Below are 25,332 nucleotides of genomic sequence, written 5' to 3'. Positions count from 1 at the left end.
AGACCTCACGAAAACAAAACATAGCAACCAAATACTACTCATACAGGATTGAAATCTCCCATAAAGAAAATTATATAAAGAGTCAAAGTTCTCTGGCAGATAGGAACATTACCCTGCCTCTTACTGGGCACCGAAAAAAAATGGCCTTTTGATTTAAAGCTTCCTGTTGCTCTCTAGGGAGTTCTGTCTACACGTTCTCTCAGATGTTTGAGCTTGTCTGTGTTGCTCTTTGTCAGCAACAGAATATAGTTTTTCTCCACACAGACAATTTTAGTCAGCATCCTGACAGAAGAGCAGTGAAGACAGCATCTTCCTCAGAATTATCATTCTTTAGGCCTGACAGGCAAAACTGTTTGCTTGGAGAAGGGCAAAACATCTTCTAGAAGTCCAGGTTTAGTTAAAACAAGAAATGGGACTTCTTGGCATGTCTAATTCTTTAAACTTTCAAAATGCCTTCTGCTTGTAGAGTCAGAACTGCTACTGGTTTACATGGTTGCTCTCTGAATTTATTAACTACTGTGAGACGTATCTGATACTGTAATGATGCTAAGGACGGCTCTCATAAACTCATTAGGATTATATTACACAAAGGTAACGCAAAATAAAGATGTCAGAGAAAGTGAATGAAAACTGAGCTAAACACAAAAAAATCCACTGAGAAATGGTGAGCTTACAAGAGCCAGAACAACACAGTGGTAAACAACCAACATCTTAAAGAGGGGGCTGTGCAACATGTCCATGAAAAAATATCATATTTATCATGTAACTAGGCATGACCTGTGCCAGCACTGGACCAGAGGCAGTCAGAAATTGCATGCTGTGTCTGTGTTTTCTTGCATGGCATTTATTCTGTTGAACACACATTTCTGCATCTGTATAGCACACACGGAGCAGGCTCAGTGCCTGCCCAGGTTAAAACAGCCTGCACCCCACCATCTCCCTTCCCAGCACTCAGTGCTGTCCACCAGTGTTAAGGCAGACACTCCACACTCATCCTTCTCCCTTGTTATAATGTCCAACAAAAGGACACTGTCTAGAATATCATCACGTCCCAATGTGAAGATTTAACCAATTTCAGCATCTCTTTAGCACCATTGACTCCTAATAAAACGTAGAAGCAATATGACCAACTCAACCACTTCTGTCACACTAAGAATTAGGTATCAGGTTCTTTGTTTTCATGTTAAAAAAAAAAAAAAAAGCAATGATAAAAGCCTACAAATGCAAAAAAGCTAACAAATAACCCCCAGAAACAAAGCACTTCAAAAGGCTGCTTTTTATCTCCCAAGCCATCATATGATATAAGTTACTCCTCACACATGCTGGGGATGACTCCAGTGTTGCTGTTACAAATTTCATTAATGCTGACATGATTATGAATAGCAAAAATAAAAACACACATCAAAGTTGGTTTCTCATTCTGTCACAGTATGATAAAGTTTAGAGCTGTGACAAGGACACAAAGCCATCTGCATACTCAGAAAGACAGCCCAACAACAGCTGCCACTGCTTGTAGTGGGAAACCTTCCCTGCAATTTTAGGAGCTAAAACCTTTTCTTTCTAAAAATCAACCAAAAGCTGGTTTAACATCTATGCATCTGTACTGCCTATAGGCAGATAAATATTCTTTCTGATTGGGTAAAATAGATTGCTAAAGAAAATTGGACATTTTGATTTCTTCCTTGGTATCCATCTGGGTTAAGAGTGTGGAAAAGTACAGCAAAAAAAGCCAACAAACCAAAACTAACAAATTAAACAGTACAAACAGAAGGAAAAACCCAACATGCAACCAGCTTTGAAATGTAAAATAATATACCAAACTTGTACACAAAATTCAAACTTACCAATTAAATACAAAATGCAGTCGCTGCTTACTGAGCTGCAACACATGTCCCTGGTAACATGAGATGAGCTGTTCACCTCTGGGTCGCTGCTTCTAATCCAGCCAGGAACAATGGTGACCACAAATTGTTTACCATCTGACAGCTGTTTGCTAACTTACGTGAAATGAGTTGGTGGTCTCAGTGCATTTCCTAGCAGGCAGGTGTCCATATTATAGAAAACCACCATCGTATCTGGCATCCTTGCTGACCATCCAAACAAAGAGACTGAGGAGTGAATGGCCACGGAGAGAGAACTCTCCTTTCTTCTAAAGACATGGTCCCCCTAAGTCACAACCAAGCCCCAGCTTTCCATGGAGAAGCTCAACTACTGAATTTTATGGCTGAAGTAGCAAACAAATAAAAGTCTCTTAGACTCTGCTTTTTCCTAGATATCAAGGAGACTCCCTCCACAGTAAGGACAGGCAGCTAACACAGACCATTGCTACTCTCCAACAGTTTATGGTCATGTAACACTTTACACGCACTAAGGCGGAAGGTGAATTTTTATTCTTCAGTAATTTAAGATAATGGTCAAGCACGCTTCATAACAGGCCAAAATTCTCAATCACACATGAAAGTGGCAAAGTTTCTAGTTCTGCTGAGAAGGGTATGTAATGGGCTTCAAGGTCTAAACCTAAGGATTTCAAAACAGCTGAATGTAATTGTTTCAAGTTACTTTAGGTTGAATAAGAGCTTCTGCTGGGTAATATGTTACAAACGATTTGCTGTGTTGTTCCACAGCAGTCAGCTTTCCTTTAGCCCCAACTTTTCATTTAACCTCTCAGTGCCCCTTCCTCAAATATGTAATTGTTTTCCTGTGTGGTTAAAAGCAGCATTTTTAGGTCTTTTCATCTGTGCTCCTGGGATAGCACAGATTTCATCTGTAGATGGAGTAGCACAAAATTTGAATGCAATTTTTTTTTTAAAGGACCAGCAAACAGCAATGAAAAAACTCTTCATCTAGAACCTTTTAGGGGATATCACTTCCTAAACAGCACTTCTAGGAGACAGCAAAATTAACTTACAGAAAAATGAAAGGAATGAACATGTTATGAAATGGGGTACAGCTCCTTTCAAGCACTCCCCACCAGCTGCTTGTTGGACCATCTGTTGTTGCCTAAGCAGCTTCCTTCTGAATGGCTCTGCACTGAAGCAGAACTGCTCTCACTGTCGGACACAATCAGGTCAGGTCAGTGCTTCCCCACAGCACCGAACCTGCTGCCTGCCACAGCTCCCCCCACCTCGAGATTTCTTACTGGCCACCAGCTCCCGCATCTGTCACCAGGCCAATTTTTCACCTTTCGCTCGCCGCTCACACCAAGTGGGACAGAGACACCCCACTCACAGAGACACCCCACCCGTGCAGGATGCAGGCAGAGGTTCCCTCGGACACTCCGAGCGTGCGGCCACATGGCCAGGTTTGCGCTGCAGCAGGGAGGGCCGGGAAAGAAAGCTGAACAAATGGCAAACACACCCCTGGGCAGGGCTCCTGCCTTCTGCTCCGGCCACTGGGCAATTCCACCCCACTGCCCAGTTCACCGCAGGGGCTGCGCTCCCTCACAACTGCTCCATCCCCGGGCACGGAGGTCACCCCGCGGGTCCCCTCTGTCCCTCTTGGGTTCCCTCTGTCCCTCCCGGGTCCCCTCTGTCCCTCTTGGGTTCCCTCTGTCCCTCCCGGGTCCCCTCTGTCCCTCTTGGGTCCCCTCTGTCCCTCCCGGGTCCCCTCTGTCCCTCCCGGGTCCCCTCTGTCCCTCCTGCAGGTCCCCTCCATCCCTCCCCCCCGGCCGGTGCTGCCAGGGCCGCTCCTTCCCACCGCATCTGCGCAGGGAAACACATCGCTGGGAGCCACTTTCATGATTTTGTTGCGAGCGGGATTAGCTGGATTAGGGGCCGATTCATAAGGACCCCCTGCGGCTGTGAGGAAGTTTCATCACAAGGTCAGAGTGGTGTGAACTATATTCTGTCAACACCACCACTCCTTATAGCCGGCTACAAAAAATACAAAAGGGCGGGGGGGAGGAAATTGCGAGTGAAATATATGAATGAACAGTTTACAGCAACAAAGAGATTTACCGATTTCCCCCTCAGATGCTTAAAAAGATGTGTACCCTTCAACGCTGTGCTCCTTTAAAACTAGAAACCTGCATTAGTCATTTTTAATTTATAAAGAATTCAGTGGTTTAGGAGGTGGGAGGTACCTGGGGAATAAGTGTAACAACCCACACACAAAACCACAGAGGAACTTCTGGCACTTAGTCTAAAACCAGTCATGCAGCTCCAAGATTGTTGCACTGTTGAGATTTTATTACATTTAATGCTGTCACCTTCAAGACTATTTAATTCCTACCCCTCCTAAGTGCAGTAAGTAACAGAGACAGTTAAAAAAAAAAAAAGTGGGTTGGAATGCAGAGAGAAGGTGAATTAAAGGTTTTTTGTTTGTTTTTGCTCTTTAAAGCATAATTACCCACCTTGTACTTCCCCTCACAAGATTCCCCTCATCCAACCATAATGACATCACTCAAAGACTGCAACACTTCTGTAGCTGGCATTATGCAAAATAAAATTTATAACGAAAGAGAGGGACTTTTGTTTTGCATGTGTAGTTTGTCGGGAATTTGTTTTTTGTTGTTTTTTTTTTTTTTTTTAAGAGCAGTCCCTCTTGCACGGAACCAGGCTGTTCAATCAAAGCCTTATCTGTTATATTTCTGTCTTTCTCTTCTGTTTAGCGCATTCACCAACAAGAGAAAAGGGGGTAAAGCAATGGAGGCTTTGACCTGCAGCTGTAACACAATACTTTCGCACAGCCCTGTCGACCCCTGACATAAATTTTACACCGCAGCTGGCATTTACACACTTAACATTACCATATGTATAGCCTACTCTGTGCTAATTATGCTAATCACCTGTCTAACTCTCTGCTGCGAAAAATGGTTGTATTTAGCAGTCCACTGCCTACCAATACAGCTTACTGTGTGGCTGAAATGTACATTCAGACGGCTCTGAATGGCAAGATTTTTCCACGTTGCTGGCTTCATTCAGACCACAGAAAAATTTATTCAAGTCAACTGGTTTCGGTACGCAACAAAAAAGTTACGAGAAAAAAGTGAGTGTGTTCCTGCCCTAACATTCTAAGCCTGCTTGCAAGCAAAATGATAAATCAATTGGTGTGGGAAACAAAAAGGGAGAAAGATTTCTTTTGCAAGCCATGTGAAACTGTAGCCTATTTAAAAAAAAAAAAAAAAAAAAAAAGAAAAAAAAGGGAAAAAAAAAAGAAAAAAGGTCATCCTATTTCCCCAAATTTCTAGAAAGAGCCATTAATAGATATTTACACCTGATCACAATTCTCTCAAGTTGCTTTTATCTACAGTTGGAAGTCACACTAAACATTTTAGCTTTTGTTTCTTGATCTTAATAATTTGCACCAGAACATCATATTTTCTATTATCTACTGCTTAAACAGCATCAGTTTCTGAACAGTGACTCTCTTCTTTTTGGACTGTGGGAACCCTACGAGAAGTCAGTAAAGACTGGTGTAAATGAGATCAGAATGAGGCCCGTGTTGAGAGACAAATAAGAAAAACACACAGGAAGTACTCCCAGAGAACTGGTGCAAGAAAGTATCTTAAGTACGTATATAATTTTTTTTACCATTACAGAAAAGGTAACTTAAGAAAAATTAAATTTGTAATAGATAAGGACTTTTTTAATGCTATTGTAGTGTCAGCAGGAAGGGAGATGTTTAAGTGAGTTCCTAAAGCACATCCGTCTCTGAGTGTCTCACTGAGTAGATTACACTGAGATCTGCATGGGGTTACATTCGTAGCTATGTAAATACAGTTTATCACATACAGTGAAGTTCCTGTAACTCCTTTCCCCTCTGCACACACCCAAGGAAGCTATGGCAATTCACAGATTTGTCAGATAACTAAAACGTAAATCTGATTACAGCATCACCTTTGGCAATTTCCTTTCAGGTCAGATTTGTGGAAATCTCCTTTCAATTAGTTTTAAACGTTATGAAATTACATGTTCACACACTAAATGGAAAAATGTGTAAATAAACCCCCTATACCCACTACCACACCTGAATAAGATAAGCACACTCGAAGGTAAATCACTGTTAATATTGAGCAAAGAATATTTAACTGAAAACAAGAACAGCTCAACAGTGTTTATGCTCAGAAGGTGCAGTAACACACCCAGTCACAGTATGAGGTCGAGAAGAACCCTATGCCCCTGCCTTCCCTACTTCTCATTCTTTGTCCACTCTGCTTCTATGTGCACAAGATTACAGCTCATAATAAGGTAAAGTCACAGGTTTTGCCTGTAAGCAATGGCTTTTAATATTTTAGTTATTACATTGCTTGTTTGACTAAATTATGCAGCCTCAGCCAAGGCCCATCTTGCTTTCTAGCATCTCAGTTTCAATCCTCTGCCAGTCCAAAGCACTAATTTATCTGTGTTCTTTCAGCTCCAAAACTGAGACACTCAGAGAAGGATGTGCAGCCAAAAACACAAATAACACTACAACTACTGTTTATTTCAGAGTGTATTTTCCCCTTTTCTTTTTTCTTTCTTTCCTTCTTTTTTTTTTTTTACTAGAAGATGGACCACCCTGCTCTCATGGCACAGAACATTATTTACATTGCAATACTCGACTGTGTAATACATCTGGCATTTTTGGGCAGGATTCCTGAGCTGGGGGCCAGAAGCCCTTAAGCAATGATTTAACAGGGAAAAAAAATCATACAACTTGACTCAACAGTGCTCATTTCTAGTTTGCTGCACTTAATTTTTGATTACTGACTGAAAGGCAGAAATGCATCATACTGGTAAACAAGAGAAGATTGCTTCTTTTAATTTATCTCACTGTTAGTAAAAGAAGACTGTACTACAGTTTAAGGGCTCAGTTCCAGCTCCAGATATCTGGGTGTACAACACTGCACATGTGCTTGCACATGAGCAAAATACAGATGTTTCAAATCCACAATTATTATTGTGTATTTGAAGCTGGAATTAAGTTCAGTACAATCTCTAAAGAAGCAGCACCTTTGCAGAAAGAGTCAGATGATGGTTCTGTTCACTCCCTTACCACTTCTACATTTTGCTCAAGTACTGAAATAAGTAAGTTTTCCAAAACCAAGCAGAAGTTAAAGCCAAGACGTCCATGCTAAAAACCAAAATTAAAATTCTACATACATCAAAGTATCTATACAGTCAGCAGTTTCCACAAAGGACTTTTTACCTCATGAAACTACTACTTCTGCCAACATCAAGATGTTTATAGCAACTGAGGTGATACTGAATGAATATAACAGAGCAAAACCAAGAAAAAGTAAATTGTACTTACAGATATTAAACTAAGTTTAGACAGCAAAAAACGAAGTAAGAAAAACATTTTATTTTTAAATTCTGGACTAAAAGCTCAGTTGGTTAAAGCACGGTGCTAATAACACCAAGGCCACGGGTTCGATTCTCATACAGGCCATTCACTTAAGAGTTGGACTCAATGATCCCAGTGGGGCCCTTCCAACTCAGAATATTCTGTGAACTATCTGTGATTCCCTTACTCCTTGCAACTCCACCTATTTCTAGTGCAATGTACAACAAAAAATTATTCCAAGTCAAGAGTCACTCAATTACCAGCAAGGGTGAACATAATTTATTGTAGATGGTATCCATCACTCATATTTAGCACAATCTGAGTGGATTATAAAATAGCACAGATCATGCGAAAACGGAGCAAAATATTTTCCCATTCTCCTTAAGTTCATGGGCACGGAAATGAAGAGGCCACTATAAGCTGGCATGCATTCTCAGCAGAGAAACCATCCTTTAAAGCAACGAGTTTTCTGTAATGAGGCACCATCTCAGGAACCTGCCACTCCAGTAAAGCATCAACATCAGAAAATGACACGGTTTCTGTAAGTATTAATGAAAGCTGTGCACCTTTATCTTTCTGAATTCTGATAGGGGACTACACTTCTCATTGTAGAACTGTCACTTAGACCTTAAAAAGTTTTATTGATTTCTTCAGGTTTTCCCAGGAAGAGTAACTCACAAACATAAATGTGGAAAGACCTCCTGCATACCACAAGGCAGGAAAGATTAGAGAAAGTAAAAGAACCAAAGGCATACTGAAGATAAATAAGGATGACTGAGAAAATATATATAACTGTTCAGTAGACACAAAGAAGAATGAACTTCTTGGTAAAATTCTGCACTCCTGATCCTGCTGAACTCCAAAAAAGAGCAGGTAGAACCATATATATTCACACCATCATCTCTAGACAGAAAAAGCACTGTGCAAATGGTCCAAGACTGAACCTCATTCTATATACAGGAGAAAACACCTGACAAGTAACAGCCCCACAAAATCTAAAACCAAAAGGCTTTTCTAAACAATCAGAATATTCTTAAAAAGCTAGCTGTGGGGCAGAAAACTTTACAAGCACGGTTTCACCTGAGTGCTTATAGGCTGAAGCAGGCAATTCACCATTAAGTTAAAAAGGTTGTCCAATAAAGTAGTTGAGTGTGAAAATGAGAACACGTTCCATCAGACACCAAAAGGAAAGCAGTTGCAGACACATTAAAACTAGCATCCTAGTGGACAGAGCTCCCACAGGTCACAGGGAGGTCAGCTTTGAAGGAAAAATCCAAACGAAATATAAACATGGCATTGTGGAAACCAGACAAATCTCCCATAGCTTTGTCCAGCCAGCACTAATCTAGGCATCAGCTGTGGTGCACAATCCAAACAAAGGGATCAGTCGGTTCATACATCTGGAAGCTGTCATATTTTGGAGAGTCCTAACAGTCACATGTAAGTGAAACATCCACTTGCGTGCAATGGCCTTTAAATTCGTTGAGTGATCAAGAACTGTTACATGCATATGCTACACAGTATTACGACTTTCTGGGGAACCACCACAAATATTATTTAATGACAGGACTTGGGCCATCTCTTCTCACAGAAAAAAAAAAAGTCATGAAAACGGAGCCAGGGTGAGGAGCTCAGGTTTTCCTCAATGCATTGAATACTAAAAGCAAGCTTGAGCACCTGTGGCTTTTAGCACTGTTCTTTTCTGAACCCACTGTCTGCTGAGGTCCATTCTCTACAAAATAAACAAAAAACCAAACAAAACCCAGATCATTTAGCAGGTACAGGAGCTGGCAGTAGACCTCAAACCACTCACCACCACCTGTGCACAGCACAACTCAAGCAGCACCAGCCCTACAGCTGAGTTAGCTCTTCTGCTTCCCCTGTTCCGGCTCAACAACAGTGGCATGGGGGACAACAACAAAGCAGTGCTGCTTTCAACTGCTTTATTTCACTCAAGGACTTCTGCACCAAAATCTGCAAGCTCTCCAGAACTACAGAAATGCCTTCACACCCTGCTCATAAGCAACAAAATCCCCAGAGTGCAAGATGACACTCGAAGCTCAGAAGAGAGGGAGAGCGCAGTGCCACAGCCAAGGTGCCGCCCTGCTTAAATACACATTTAAACAGGAGGAAACAGACCCTTCCAAACAAGGATCTGGAGAGCACGTTCTGTCAAGGACATGGGCAAGAGTGTGTTAAGTTTGGAAATAATAATGAAGATTAATTTTCTCCAGCCTTGAGTAAATTAAATGGCTCTGAAGTCTGAAAGGCAGACAGAACTATGTAACCATGCAGTTATAGCTTAGGGCATGACAGCTCTACAGGAGGAGCTTATCCTCTTTCCCCTCTCTGAAGAGGTAACGTGGGCACACTGTTAAATCTGCTGTTACTTCATACATGGATAAGGCCTGGCCACACTAAAGTCATTCCAAGTTCTGCCACTACATTCAGTGAGTTCAGGATTTCACCCTTTAACTTCTCAATGACCAAAGAATGGTCACAGGCAATATCTTCAGTAAAAGTCTTGCAGATAAAACAGGATTTTTATGCACTGAAGCTGCAGGGTTTTTTTATGTACAAGTGTTTCAGCAAGGAGCATCAACTCCAAGCAGTGATGTCAAGACAGAACTTAACAGAGATCCCCAGTGACTTTGAATTTAGTAGCAGTCTCTTGGAAGATGACAATCAACTATCCATGTAACTACAACCTCTAAACATCTTTCCTTAACAACTTTCAGGACATGCACACAGAGGGAGTTTGAATTCACAGGAACATAACACTCACTGCACTGATGTCTTCATTCACAAAATCACATAAAGCCTAAATATAAGAATTTGATGTGATTTTTCAAAACAGTAGCATGGACTGAAATACTTCTGCACTTTCATCAGTAAACATTAAAAAGGGCATGTTACCCAGATGACCATCCTTGAGTTATCATGTGGAAACACTACTGCTACTTTCCCACTTGAAAAAATCCCCACATGATAAATAATCACATCTAAGTCAAACAAAACAGTGGCTTGGAAATTTTCCAGGTAAGTACCTTTCAATGAACTTTCAATAGGCACTGATGAATGCAAGAAAGTATTCAGGGATAAGTAAACTCTTATGTCACCTGATTCATCAGAAACTAATTGAATTTGGTGATGTGACCGGAGACAGTGTCCCTGACTGACACACAGCCTGCAAAACCCCACCACAGATTCAACATCAGAGTAACTTTGCTCTTCTACCACCTAGACTGTATCCATGTGGTGATGCAGAAGCAAGCACATCTTGAACACCACCACTCCACTGCTGCCCACAGACGTGCATGTTTGTGGGAGAATGGAATTGTACCTGACTGGGTCAATTCCTGCTAACTGCACTCAAACCCAACATGTTACTTCAGCCCACTCACAGAAATTTGTCTCCTTGAAACAACGAATTCACACAGATCTGTTCCCTTACTATTCTTTTCTGTTTCTCCAAAGAGTACTAGTGTAAAGTTAACTGATGCCTTAGGCAGAACTTAAGAACAACTTTCCTCTCCACCTGCACTTAATCTTGCTGGGTTAAGAAAACCGAGAATCTATGGAAATAATACTGGTTCCTGCATCACTCACACACTTTCCTCATTTTCACCTCATTCTTACATTGCATGGGGAGATTAACATATTTTAAGACGGGTCAGCCATAAATATTACAGTAGAGTAACCTGATTTTTGCCCCCTTAAAGTGAAAGGAAACAATATTACATATAGTTCAAATTTTGACTTACAAAATGTTTCTGTGGTACCCACTCAATCCTAAATCACTAACAATTAAAATGCACTTTGTTCCATGTACCTGAGCTAAACTAGGCAGCTATCAAGCCATTTTTTTCCCCTGCAGTATGTCTCACATATTTGTATCACCCACCCTCTTCCCTCAAACTGGCTAAAAGAAGGGGCTGTACATGTTAGAGCTCAGTTCATGCTCACAAAGCTTCACAAAGCTTTGTGAAGAAGGCTACTTAGAGAGGGAGAAGTTTGACTGAGCTAGTGCAAAAAGTGCAGAAAGCAAGAAAGGAAGGAAAGAACAGCATGATCCTTGACCTCTCAAAGAAGACAGAGTAATGAAAAAAGTGAGGAGAAAAAGAATCCCAAGACAATGGTAACATGAAATGGATTATCACAGAACAAGACTAGACCATCTCTCCCATTATAGGTTGCTCCAATTAACAGCATTTAAGGCATTGCAGTAGCCAAATTTCAAGCTCCACTTAACAGAACCTTTCCTGGAGCCACAAAACTACCTTCTTTCAGAAGCAGAGGCTGTGAATTTATATGTCTGACTGCTGTTGACACACTGGGTCTTAGAGTGCCTATTAAGAGTGGCAGCATAAGAACATGACCAGTTATAAGCATGATTTCTTTTCCACCCAGACAACTCTCTAGTCATGAATGGATGATTCTAAAAGCGCATTTGTGTCCAACAAAATCCAGTCACTGAGGAAATCAATGCAAAGCCTTTTTTTTCCTCTCTAGGTGTACAATATACAAAGATGCTAAACAGTCTCTGCAACTGCAGGATGCACGGACACCCACATACAGCAGTTCAACTAAAGCTGAGGGGCTGTGAATAACAGAACTGCCATTCAAATGCCAGCCCAGAATCTGTCTGCCCAAGAAACTAAAACAATCCCCTTCACAAGCCAGGTATGCACATGGGGATGACAGATCTGTTCATGTGCTGAGGGTAGCATGTATGTGTTCCAGTCAAAGACAGCCCAGAGCAAGTCTACAAGAAATGAGCATGGACCAAGAGCATACTCTAGGACACACAGTAATAGGTGAACTATTCTGAACAGCAGCCAGAAGAGGACTGTGTTTAAAAGAAAGCCCCCAAAGCAAAAAACCTTCTCCAAAACACTGTCAGAAACAAGCTGACAGGAAAGCCACTTTGGTATCAGGAGCCTCAGAGAAGGCCAAGAATGCTGGCACAAATTCTGAAGGAGGAAGACTACTACAAAAAAATCTGAAGGAATGACATTTTGGAGATCTGTTTTTCTTTTCCTCTCTCTGAAAGTTTGCCTAGCAGGTGGGTTTCTAAACTTCCTATGTAAATATTTTAGCCATATTAACTGCAGGCCCAGACTATTAATCATTTATCTTGGTCTTAAAACTCATCCAAAGTTTACTTCGCTATTTGTTAATTAACTGGGTCATGGTTTTAAAGAAACCATTTACTTCCAGCAAACTTCAGTGCTGTATTATGTTCCATCCACCATGCTATTCAGAAATACACCATGTAAAATCAGTTTCTTTAAGTAAACACTGCCAAATTATTCAGCAGCAATAACTGTAAAATATTTCACTGGCAAATCAAAACCGTTACTTTAAATATATTTTAAGTAACCTGTGATTCTACACAGCACTTACAGGACAACCAAGGGATCAGGCCCAGCCAGCATTGGCTTGTGAAAGGCAGGTCCTGCCTGACCAACCCAATCTCCCTCTGTGACCAGGTGACTCATTTAGTGGATGAGAGAAGGGTTGTGGATATTGTCTACCTGAACTTTAACAATGCCTTTGGCACTGCTTCCTACAGCACTGTCCTAGAGAGACTGGCTGCTCATGGCTTGGATGGGGACACGGTTCGCTGATTTAAAAACTGTCTTGATGGCCAGGCCCAGAGAGTGCTGATGAATGGAGTGACACCCAAGTGGCAGCCACACACTGGTAGGGCTCCCCAGGGCTCAGTGTTGGGGCCAGTCCTGTTTAGTATCTTTACTGACTACACAGATGAGGGGATCGAGTGCCCCCTCAGTCCGTTTGCATGGAACACCATGTTGGGTGGGAGTGGTGATGTGCTGGATGTCAGGAAGGTTCTGCAGACGAATCTGGATCAATGGCCTGAGGCCAGCAGTATAAGGGTCAACAAGGCAAAGTGTCCAGTCCTGCCTTTGGATCAAAACAGCCCCATGCAGCACTACAGACTTAGGGAAGAGAGGCTGGAAAGCTTCCCTCGGGCAACAGCCAGCACATGAGCCAGCAGTGTGCCCAGGTGGCCAAGAAGACCAGTGCCGTCCTGGCTTGTATCACAAATAGTGTGGCCAACATGACCAGGGAAGCACTTGGCACTGGCGAGGCTGCATCTCAATTCCTGCTCAGTTTTTGGGCACCTCACTTCAAGAAGGACATTGAGGTGCTGGAGCGTGTCCAGAGAAGGGCAACGAAGCTGATGGAGAGTCTGCAGCACAAGTCTCATGAGGAGCAGCTGAGGGAGCTGGGGTTGTTTAGCCTGGAGAAAAGGAGGCTCAAGGTGACCTATAACTCTGTACAACCACTTGAAAGGAGTTTGTAGGCAACAAGTGACAGGATGAGAGGAAGTGGCCTGAAGTTGCTCCAGGGGAGGTTTAGATTGGATAGTAAGAAAAATTACTTCACAATGCCAAGCACTGGAACAGGCTGCCCTGGGAAGTGGTTGAATTACTATCCCTGGAAGTATCTAAAAGATGAGTAGATATGGCACTTACGGACGTGGGTCAGTGGTGAACACAGTGGTGCTGAGTTACCAGCTGGACTCAATGATATTCCTACTTAAACAATTCTGTGATTCTGTACTTGCCCAACATTGCCCAGTTTGCTCAAACTCTCAGTAAACAAAAAGTAAAGACTAAAGTAAGACAACTATTTTAATAAACAGAACAATTCAGCCACTGCTTCTATGCTAAGAAACCTTGATCTAAAGAGCCCCTTAGGATAATAACCTCCATGGAGAGCACTTTAAACCTGCTAGGATCAGTTGCACACAAGTGCAGAAAAACAAGTTTGGTCACTGCTTTGCACTTCTGCATAGGAAAAACAGCATTTTCCATACTATCTCTTCCTATATCTGTTCTATCTCAAACTCTCACGTTGTACTGCTGTCTGTAGTTTAGCAACAGAAACATGCAATTACTATTTGTTAGGTTCATTTGTGTAACACTGAGGCTCATGGGCAGGACTTTCACTGACTATCAAGAAAGCCATTTTTAGCAAGCTCTTTTGTGTAGATAGTCATGTAGTGCTAGAATAGGGAAACTAGATGTTAATTTCAATCAAATCCAGAATATTTTATTTCACCTTAATCTGCTAGCCTGTTTTGGGGTTTTGGTCGGGGTTTTTTTTTCCAGTACAGAAATGCAAAAGTTTCTAAATGCAGAATTTTAATATGTTTTAATATTGTTTTCAATTTGATATGAAAACTAAACTCCATAGATGTAAGGTTACATACATCAAATCTGTCAAACCAGCTGCATTATGAATTCATCTTCACCATAAAAACCTTACATATCAATTTCAACCAGATTTTACACTAGGGATTTCCCCCCCCTTCCCTAAAACAACGATGACATGGGAAGAGACCAGTGCAGTAATGAACTAAGTTTATATTTTGCAAGTCGTATTTTTTTCTTGGGAATTGCATTTTTACTGCTAGGCCACTCACAGAGGCATCATCAGCAAATACTTTCTTGGTATTACAGAGCTACAACAAGCAGGTGGCATTAATAGAACAGGATCACCATTCCAAGTAAGTGAACGCCAGTAATACCAGGATAATAAATGTCATGGAAGCACGCTGGATGGAACTGCAAGCACCTATTAATTTACCAAACACGGAAAAGCAGAGGCAAAACACCTAAGAGCAAAAATTGACACAAGAAACTTCGCCACAACAACCTCACAAGGGCCCTAGAGGGAAAAAAAAAAAAGCGGAGAAAACCAAGGTTCACAATCGTTTTCATCAGCATTTGAGGCACATGGGACTTCCCCTGAACGCACACCTGTGCCTACAGACGGGATCCTGCAGTGCCTATTCTGTTCCTCAGGCAGGTCTGCTGGCAGGCCCCAGCACAGTCTGAGCTCCTGAGCTGCACTACATGGACCAAAGAAAGTTCAGCTGGTAACACGCTATATCTTCCACAGCCGAAAAACTGGCACTCACTAAGCGACCCGTGAACCTCCTCCTGACCCCGGTGCAGAGCATCTGCAAGGACCGACTCTGGTCCCACTCGCCGTAATTCCCCTCGGGCAGGACACGCCGCCTTCGGAACAGTCACCGACTCTGTCTGCACTCAGCGCTCGCTTTTCCACACATGCACATACAGAGCGCTATTTAGTAATGATTATTTATGCAGCCTTCCATATTAACTTTTATAAGCCAAATTCTGCTGCAAGCAACTTTGACATAAACCTAGAATAGTAACTGCTGCAGTCAAGAAACTCTGTTTTCACGTCGACCTAGCAGCTAATGGGGGAATGCGATGCTAAGCAAACAACGACTCCCCCCAGGAAAAGAAGAAAAAAAAAAAAAAAGGAAAAACCCACCAAAAACACACCTAAACCCAAGCGCCGGCAGCCTGGAGCCAAGCCTCTCAGCGCGGGGCGCCCCGCCCGGGCTCGGCTTCGCCTCCGCTGCCTTTCTTCCGGCTTTTTTTTTTTTTTTTTTTTTTACCTCGTCCTCTCCCTGCTCTTTTTTATTTTCCTTTCTCCTTTCCCAGCGCGCTCCCCGCGCTGAACGCCGTCCAACTCCCGGGACCACACACGGGGCCCGCCCCGCCCGCCGCGGCCGCGCGCACTCACAACATGGCGGCGGGGGCGCCTCCCGGAGCGCGGCCCCTCGGCACCGCCGGCGGGGCGCGGGGACCCGCCGCCCGCGGCTCTCCCGGCACCGCGAGGCGGGACACGGGCGAGGCACGGGCGAACGCGGCGGGGTCTGTCCCGCCGCCCCTCCGCCGAGCGCGCGGCCCGGCCGCCGCGGCCCCCCGCGGGCCGACGAGTGGTAGGAGCCGCCCGGGGCCGCGCGCTCCGGCCCAGCGCCCGCCCCCCGCCCCCGGACCCGCCCGGCGCCGGGCTCCGCACAGAGCGGGCACCCCGCACTTACCTTCCACCCACAGCTCCTCCACGTTGGTCTCCAGGTTAGCTGCCCTTAATCCTACAGCGAAAGCCCCAAAGATCAGGAGGCCGACAACCAAAAACTTCCCGCAGTTTTTCTGAATGTAACAGCCCAGTTTAAACAACAGTCTCTGAAACTTTGCTCGCAGCCACAACGGCGCTTTTCGTCCCGTCGCCTTCCCCTGCAAGGCAAGAAGAGGTCAGTAGTTGGGGGGCTGCGGCAGCCGCCAGAAGCGGGGGGGAGCACCCCCAGCCCTCCCACGAGCGGGACAGCTCGTGCCCCTCGGGGCGCGGTCCCCGGGATGAAGGATGGAGCGCAGTGGATCGGCTCGAGCAGGCATCCTTCTAGCAGGGCCCTTTGCCCCACAGCCCTGCCGAGCACACATGTAGGGACAAGATGTACCTGCTGGCAGCCATCCTTGCCCCACGCAGACACGTGGGTTTGGGTGTGACAACACCGCTTCAAGCCCCCGGGCCCTACCCTGTGCTGCCCACCACCACGCTCTTCTCGTGCCCGAGGCGCCGCCAGCAGCTCAGGCTGCAATGCATTCTCGCTGGCAGGACCCGTGGTTCCAGGGCAGAAGGAACCACTTCCGATGAACTTCTACAGCCACAAGAAAGAAAAATTCCTTTTCCTGTTCTCCTTAAGACCCCAGAATGGCTGGGGTGGGGGGAGGAGGGAATTGTGTGACAGACTGCTAGTGGGTAGCAGTGGCCGTTTCCCCCACTCCCAGTTCCTAGGAGGGATTTGGTGCTAAGGCAGGACCCACGTGGTGAACAGCGCTGTAAGATCTGCAGTAATTCATTTCCATAGAGTTTGGAGACGCTGTGTGATCTGAATTAGGAAGTAGAGCAGCCATCTGTAAGTTACGACAATATTTGTGAACGGAAGAGGGCAGCCACATGGATTTTTTTTTTTCCTCCTCCTTTCCCTCTTCTTACAAAGCCTAGAAATCCGCTCCGTGAAGTGAAACCATCCCTGCAGCAAGGCAGCTTTTAGAGGTTGTTTACTTTGAACATTTTTTGGCCGCCGGAGATTGGCGGACGGGGCTGTCCCCCCGCCCCGCCCGGGCCGGCACCTCAGCCCTCCGCGGGGACCGGCGCGGCAGGGTTAAGGTGGCAATTTGTTTACGGCCCTCGCTCCCCCTCTGACCGCCGGGCAGGGGAGAAAACCGCTGCCTTCTTTGCTCGGGGACCCCCCTCTCTGAAGGCAGTCGCCGTGTCAGCGCTCGACGGAAAAGTTCACAAAAGCCCAGCTGCTGCCAAGAAACCGGCCGGCCGGGAGCGAGCGTTGCCGAAGTCGCAGGGAGCTGCGAGGGGCTGGAGAGGTGGAAAGGAAGCAGAGAGGGAGAGGGGGAGCGGGAGAGCGAGCCTGGGGCTAGCCATGGGGAGGCCGGGAGCGAGCCGAGGCTGTCTCGGGAAGTTTAACAGGAGAAATCCTCCGCAGCGCAGGTACGCACCAGGGCAGGCACAGGCGAGCAGGGAGAGAAGGAGGGCACTCTCTCCCGCACTGAAGAGTCACAGACGTCCCTCTCTTTTTCCCAGCATTTTATTGGTGGCCGTTTCGTTTCCATCTCCTCCTTCCACCCCCACGAGAAAACACACCACCCCCCTCCTCCTCCCCCGCCGAAAAAGCAGCACTAGCACTAGCCTGTATCTCTGGAAAAAAGAAGGAGAGATTGAATGCACCTTTGAAATCTGCTCCAAGGCGAACGCCGCATCGCAGTAGCTTGGCCGCTGCAGATACTCCCGGTCGGGCGCCGCGGCGCGCCGGTTCCCTCCGGTCCTTCGCCGCCTCCCGCCGCCGCTCCTCGCCGCCCGGCCGGGGTGGCCTCCGCCGCCCGCGCTGCTGCTGGTCTCCGGCTCCGATGCGTTACCGGCCGAGGCCATGTTGCCGCCGCCGGAGAGACGGGGGAGCTGCCGCTGGCGCTGCCGCGGCGGGGCCCGGGGCCCCGGGGGCGCGGCGGGGCCGCGGGGGGCTGGCGGCGCTGCGGGCCGCGGGCTGATGCTGCTGCTGCGGGGGCTGCTGCCGCCACTGCTGCCGCCGCCGCCGCCGCCGGGGCTGGGGCTGCTGCTGGGGCTGCTCCGGCGCGGCCGCCTCACGCGGGGCGCGGGGCGGCGGCTGCCGCCGCGGCCGCTCCGGCCGAGTCGCTCCCCGCGCCTCCCATTGCCACATCGCGCGCGGACCCCGCGCTGCAGGCGGCCGCTCCCCGCGCCCGGCGAGGGCGGGCGGGCGGGCGGGCGCGACTCCCGGGCCCCCCCGGCCGCCGCCGCCGCGCTGTCCTCCGCTCCCGTTGAAATCGCCTCCTCCGGCCGGCCGCCGCTGCCTCCGGGAAGCCGCTGTCCGCGGCGGCGCTCAGCGACGGCGGCGGGGCGGCGGCGCGGCGGGCCGCGGCTGCTCCTGCTTCTGCTGGGCTGCCTCGCCCCGCTGCACCATCCTGCCTCAGCGCCGGGGTGCTTCCCGCGGGCCGCGGGGCCGGCGGGGTTCCGCGGTCGGCCCCGCCGCGGCGGCGGGCGGGCGGCTGCCTGGCGCTCTCCCCCGGTGTGTACGCGGCAGCACCGAGCTGCAGCCCCTCGGCTCCAGAGATGAGATGAAGAAGAAAAAAAGGACTCTCTCCATTTGGATAAAGAGGAGGGGGGGGAGGTGGGGGAGTATGAGTGGAGAGAGAGCGAGAGAGGGAGAGGGAGGAAAAAAAAAAAAAGGGGTTGAGAGCCCGCCCCCGGGGCTGTCAGATGGCTTGGGTTTCTGCGAGGCGATTGGCTCGGGGAGGGCAGAAATTACTCAGCAAACATGACTATTATTAGCTGCTTAGCAACAGCTCACCAAAGTAGAGGGACCACCCAGGCCGGCAACCCTTGTGTGTGCATCTCCAGCTTCAGGGGGAGCCTTAAAGAGATCCCGTCTTCTTTGCATGCAATACTTCCATTAAGGAATGCCTTCTCCCCCTTTCTTCTTCGTTTTCTTTTCAAGAAAGTTGGTTTTTTGGTTTCGATTGATTTTTTTTCCTCCGTCCGGGATGCTTGCAGACAAATACACGCGCGGAACTTTCTCGCGATCGACATAGAGAAATACATGTTTCCCTTTTTAAAAGAAAGAGAGGGAAACGGGGGGAAAGCAGCACTAAGAGATTCCTAAAGGCCTTAAAAGAAAATCCTTTTAGAGGCACCTTGGCCTCGAGCTGCAACAAATACTGGGAGGTCCGAGCTGAATTCCCAGGCTTGCAGGAATAATGACAGGGTGGTGGATACTGCGGTAGAAAGTGCCAGATTTTTCTCCCTCTCTCTTTAACTAAAGAGGAGACTTAGTTCCTTGCAAGAAAACCACTCCGTCCAGTTAGAAAAACACAATGAAAACTTAACACTTGAGGGCTTTAAAGCCGCGGTAGCTAGCCTGTTTCAACTTAGGGCTCATTCTTTAACTGAAACCTGAGGAAAGCCAACTTTAATATGTTTTTAGTGTGAAAGTCCATGAAACGCAGCCTGCCTGGCCGCGCTAAACATTTCTTGAACTACACGCGATTGTTTACTTTTTTGGCACCGCTTCTCCCCGTCTCCGTTCATTGAGAATCAGCCATTAATTTGCTGCCTTTGGAGCCGCGCGCACCCGCCCCCAGCCCCGGGGCTGCGCGCCCCGGCCCCCAGCGCGGCTCCCCGCGGGGGCAGCCCTGGGCCGGGCGGACCCCTGTGCGCGGGGGCGGCGGGTGGCGGCCGCCCCTGCGCTCCGGGCCCGGGGACACTCTCTGGGGGGCGGCCCTCCGCAGGGACGGCTGCTGCCTGCCGGAGCAGGGCGGGAAGTGGCAGGGCGGTGAGAGAAATGCGGGGGAAAAGAGGGGGGCGCGGGGACCCGAGGTGCGAGGAGCAGCCCGGCGAGCCCGGTGCGGTGCCCAGCTCGCCACACCCGCCAGCACCGCGCACCTCTCCCTTCGGCCCCGCCGCGCGTGTACCTGGGGGAGCGGTCCTAGGCGAAAGCCCCGAGCCCCTGGTCACTGCCAGCGTCCTTCTCCCCTCGGCGGGGCTGCCCTGCGCCAGCAGCGGGGCCCCCCCGGCGCCCGCACCGGGGGCGGGCTGTGCACAGCACCGCTCTCTCCGTGAGACTGCCCGAGGGCACCTACGGGCAGGGGCCTTCCAGGGCCATAGGCGCCACTTAGGGGGTCCCTTTTCCCTTTCCCTGTGCCCCACCTCCGTTTTTCCCACAGTGGGAAACCTGCCTCCTTGAAGGCCCTGCCCTGTGCTCCGCACAGCACTGTCTCCAGCAGAGCTGCTGGGAGCAGCAAGCTGTCATGCACGCACACGTAGGTGTATACATATTCCCATAATATGTATACAACTCCCTGAAGCGGTTGGAGCTGGCGGCTCTTTTCTGTTGGAGGCTGAAACTTGCACCTACAGTGCTGTCGACCACCCCCAGGTTTCCACTTGGGAAAGTGACCGCTCCCTAAGAACTCATGTGCCACTGTTTCTGCATCCTCTCAACCTCTATAGGGGTAGCGAGCTGGTGAATGGAGAAAGAAGGGATGGGTGGAGAAGCATTTTGGTTCAGCCTCCTAGCAGGCTCCAAAACCGCGGAAGAATGTCCCTTTCAAGCACCTCGAGTCCCCAGAGCTGCCCTGCATGCTTCCTGCCTGCCAGGCTTCACAGAGTAGCCTAGCACCCGTTCCCACTCGTGATTCCAAAACTCGATCTGAAGACTCAAATTTAACAAGCACTATCTTAATCTCCCTTCTCTCCCTGTGGTCTGGAGGGATTTTTTTCTTATTTTAAAGCATACACAAGAGATTAATTACTGCAGAGATCTAATTGGTCTTGTTTCTGGGATGGAGGGTTGTGGTTTGTTGTTGTTTTTTTTTTTTTTTTTTTTTTTTTTTTTTTTTTTTTGTTGTTGTTGTTGTTGTTTTTTGGGTTTTTTTTCCCTTAAGGAAGAAATGTCGGTGTAAAAGTCTCCACTTGGGTGGTCAGAGCAGTGACTGCCCCCAGTCTGCCTCATAGCTGATGCCTGCGTGCTACATTCCTGGCAATAATGTTCCTAATCAATCTGCCCTTATTCACATTTGTAAGCACTGCTGGCTGTGATATGCATGCCCTGTGTGTGCGGCTGCTCCTCCACACCAAGGGCTTTTTCCATCTTAAGCAACTCGAAGGGATCTCACAGATTTCTTATCTAGGACTTGCTCTATGGTAAAGGCCTGGGAAGGTGTCTCTTTATGCAGTGGCTGCAGTCTACAATCACCATTTATACCTGTTCCTTTCAATGACTGGAGAGCCAAGCCTGGTGTACAAGAATCTCAGCTTTGACTTTGGTCGTAGTGGCTTCATTTTTTAACACTCTGCTTTTTAGGTCACCTTGGCATCCATAACGCCCAATATGGCAGAGCTTCACACTTCCTCCAGCCAAGTGAGGTATCAAATCCAATTGAAGTTAACAATGGGTAAGTGGTATTTACAGTGATTCTACTTTAACACATTTTTTTTCCATGTTGCTCATCACCTGTGGACACACCACTAAATGCATTTGTGCTGCGGAGCATTTGATTATCGTAATAAAGACACAGAAATGAAGCACAGGCATTTTAGTTTCCTTCTGTAGGGCTACAAGAGAACTGACCATGGGAGAAGATGGACTTGTGGAAAAATAACCTGATTTTTTCTATTCCCTCAAATTTTCGCCTCTCACGCAGGATTCCATTGCACGTGGGCACACGTCTGCCTCGACCCTGTGCTCCACCCGCACACCTGACACTGGCTTTGACATGAGATCACAGATGACTCGGCTGTGCAGAGCAGGCTGAGCCTCCCTCTCCGTTTGCAGTCGCGGTGCCTGCTGGACCCCCGGCCGGCGGGGGCTGCCCCAGGGGGGCCGCGGTGCTCCGCGGGGGCTGCCCCGGGGGGCGGTGATGCTCAGGGGGGGCTGTCCCGGGGGGCGGTGATGCTCAGCGGGAGCTGTCCCGGGGGGCGGTGATGCTCAGCGGGGGCTGTCCCGGGGGGGTCCGCGGTGCTCGGGGGATGCTGCCCCGGGGGGGCTGCCCCAGGGGGTCCGCGGTGCTCCGCGGGGGCCGCTCCGCAGGGCAGCGCCGCCGCGCAGCGCCCGCGCCTGGAGGAGGCGGGCGGCCTCTCCCCGTCCTCAGCCGTAGAAGAAAGGGAACTGCTCGAGCCAACTTGTCAAAATAATGCGGCTAATTACCCCTGATCTCCTTTAATGGAAAGCTGCTCTGCACGCCACAAAGGAGCAAATGAGGGATCTACAGCACCAACCGAGGAGTACTGGCATTTTCTTCCGCGGAGGGCTGCGGGGAAATGTGCCTCCAGAGGAGCCTTCGAGGTTTCTGTGCTCCTCCCGCGCACAGCGGACTCCTAGGGGAGGGCGAGAGCGCGCGGGGAGCTGTGCAGGGCAGTGGCGGGAGCAACACCCCGATCCCTCCAAAACCCGGGGGACATCCCAGCTCTAGCACACCTTGTCACATTCCACGAGGGGCTTTAGCTCTATAAACCCGAGGCGTCTTCAAAACAGATTCTTTTTTTGGCAAAATGCCCTGCCACTTGTAGGACATTACTGTGCATTGAGAGGGGGAAGTTACCCTGAATCATTTTTAGCCAGTCTGGACAACACCGGGTCTGTGTAAAGACAGCTCAAATCTTGCATGTGCCAGAAGGCAGGGCATTCACTTTCATGATCTCTGCCATCGGGCCTTGCAGAAAAAAAAGCTGAGCGACACAATCTCTTTGACCCACTGCTGGAGCAACAAATTTATTAGAGATATAGGCGTGAGAAATGAAAAGGAAGTAAAACAATTCAGGCTCATTGTATGTCTTTCTTTCATACTGCTAATCCGGTTTACACATCACGCCTACATGTCTCAATAGGGCTTTATATATTGTGGCAAAGGCAGAACAAAATAAAAGGTGTGTGAGTGTGCGTATGTGTGTGTGCATGTGCATGTGTGTGTGAAATAAGGATAAAAACAGAGAAGCCCAAGACATTTTAATTCAGAGTGGGCTGCCAGTTTTATATCTATGGGCTCTTGAAAGCAAATAGATTTTAAAGGATTCCTTCCCCTCCCACTCCCTCCTCAGCATTAACATTTCTAAACAATACTACCTACTGTCCAGATACAGTCTCATATTATAATCCAGACAAACAATGGCCCCAGGAGCGCTAACCAGAAATTAGATACAGACTGGTGCTGAAACAAGGTGAGAGCCTCTAACCAGAGGTGGTAAATGCTATGTGGTTAGGAGCTGGCAGATACCCACCTTGGCTCCAACACTCCTTTTAAAACCACCCGATGACATCAGATGTCTCCCCCATTCCCCTCCTCTCTTTTGCCTTCCCCAGGTCTACTTCCCATATTGGGGCTAAGGCAGTGCCAGGGAGATCTGTCACTGAACAACCCCCCGGCCTCCAACCCCTGGAAGCAGCGGGACAACACACACGAGACAGATGACAGCAGCGCTGCACCGGTCCCGACGGTGCCCGGTACCAGCCACAAGAGGAGTTCGATCCCGAAGACGGAGGCTGAAGCCACTGTTGACCTTAGCCTAAGGCGGCCCCTGTCCCATAGAGCCTGGCCCCGGAGGGATTCCTGCTCCCCGCACGGCAGCTCGTTCGGACCGGAGCTCACGCAGGTGCCGGGATGCTGGGGCCGGGGCGGGACTGCACAGAGTCACCGCGGAGCCGCTTCCCACCGGCGGCCAGTGCCCCCCGCGCCTCCCTGCCCAGGTCCGGGCCCCCGCACGGCCGAGGCCGAGCAGCGCCGGCCCCGGGGGAGCCCCGGGGAGTCCGGGGGAGCCCCGCCGGCCCCTGCCCCGCGCCGAGCCCCCGCCCCGCCCCGCCCGGCCGTGCCCGCTGCTGCTCCCCCGGCACGGCCGAGGCCCCGGGCCCCGACGGCTGTGGGGAGCTCCCCCCACGCCCTCCCTCCAACACCGCCCCGGGCCGGGCCCTGTCCGCCGGGTCCCCCCGGGGACGCACCTACCATCGCTGCCCTTCCAGGAGCCGCCCGGGGGGAGCCGCGCCGGAGCTCTGGGTGCGCCCTCATTCACTGGGACTGGCGGCTTACACGGAGCATCACTGTTCTCTTCCCCTGTCCTTCTACTCGTCTTTTTTTTTCTTTTTTTTTTTTTCTTTCTCTCCTGCTTTCTTTCTTTCTTTCTTTTTTCCTTCTTTCTTTCCTGCTTTCTTTCTTTCTTTTTCTTTTTTTTCTTTTTTTCTTTCTTTCTTTCTTTTTCTTTTTCCCCCTTTAGTTCATCTTTTCCTTCCTTCCTTCCTTCTTTCCTTCCTTTCTTCCTTCCTTCCCTTCCTCTTCCTTCCCTCTCTCTTCTCCTGCCTTTTTTTTTTTTTTTTTTTAATGCCGAAGGAACTGAAAATGTAAAAAAATAACCCTCCTAGGTTGCAGGCATTCTGCAGAGTGCTGGAAAGCCTCACAATTACATGCCTGTTTCTATTAAGCAGCTCCATCGTCCTCTATGTGGGTGGTCTGGCTCTCAATAGGCAGGACCTGTCATGGTCACGTGACGGGCCCGCAAACGTTGCCCCTTTACAATAAACTTTTAAGAAAAAAAAAGCGGAGGAAGTGAGGAAGGGAGAGCCCCGCACCGCTGCCCCCGCCCGGCCGCTCCCCCCGGGTCCCGCCGCCCCCGAGCCCCGCTCCCACCTCGGCTGTCCAGAGGAGCGAGAGCGTGGAAGGTGCGAGGTGGCGGAGCGTGGTTTCCTCGTCACGAGAAAAATATAGTTGGATGTGTGCGGAGAGGAGAGAGAAGCAGAGTTTCCTTCTGGCTGCTGAGCGCTCCGGGCTGTGACTGAGGCGGTGCGTTTGAAGTCCCGAAGGTTTGTGCCTGCCCGGCTCGTTTATGCTGCAAGTCACTAGAAAGTCAGCTTTCAGGTGAAGCGCTGCAATGCAAGGAAGCTAACTCCAGTGAATAATTCCTGAGCGTTACTGGAGAAGAGCACAGTGATTCTCTTTTTAAAAGCAACATTTTCTTGAATATTTACAAACAGGATATATAAGCAGAAATTTATAACCGCCTTTTTAGGAGCTTGTGGTGGTTGGTATCAAGTCATGGCAAGTGTTGCTCCTGAATAAGGGCACATTGCAAGGAATAAATTACCTGTCTTGGAAGACTTGTCACTTTGTTTATGGATGATCCTTTCCCCCTAGCCAGTCACATTTG

The 25,332-nt window shown here is 48.5% G+C and overlaps 1 protein-coding gene across 5 annotated transcripts in view; it reads right to left on the bottom strand.

Moving 5' to 3' along the window:
• The window catches only part of PTCH1 (patched 1), a 74,885-nt gene extending 50,660 nt beyond the window's left edge, over positions 1 to 24,225 (bottom strand). For 2 of the 5 annotated variants that reach the window (XM_064642265.1, XM_064642266.1), the window contains exons 1-2: positions 17,860 to 18,879; positions 16,160 to 16,352 (exon numbers count right to left, since the gene is read on the bottom strand). In XM_064642265.1, coding sequence (XP_064498335.1) covers positions 16,160 to 16,352; positions 17,860 to 18,060 — 394 coding nt within the window. In that variant the 5' untranslated portion in view covers positions 18,061 to 18,879. Of the gene's footprint in view, positions 1 to 15,730; positions 15,754 to 16,159; positions 16,353 to 17,859; positions 18,880 to 24,137 lie in introns of those variants that run through there. The other 3 variants (XR_010426811.1, XM_064642267.1, XM_064642268.1) reach the window with 3 other exon arrangements.
• Positions 24,226 to 25,332: the final 1,107 nt, after the last annotated feature.

This window comes from Pseudopipra pipra, chromosome Z, assembly GCF_036250125.1.
Source record: "Pseudopipra pipra isolate bDixPip1 chromosome Z, bDixPip1.hap1, whole genome shotgun sequence".
Lineage (NCBI taxonomy): Eukaryota > Metazoa > Chordata > Aves > Passeriformes > Pipridae > Pseudopipra > Pseudopipra pipra.
The sequence above is the reverse complement of the archived record's forward strand: the minus strand, read 5'-3'. Positions and strand labels throughout refer to the sequence as shown.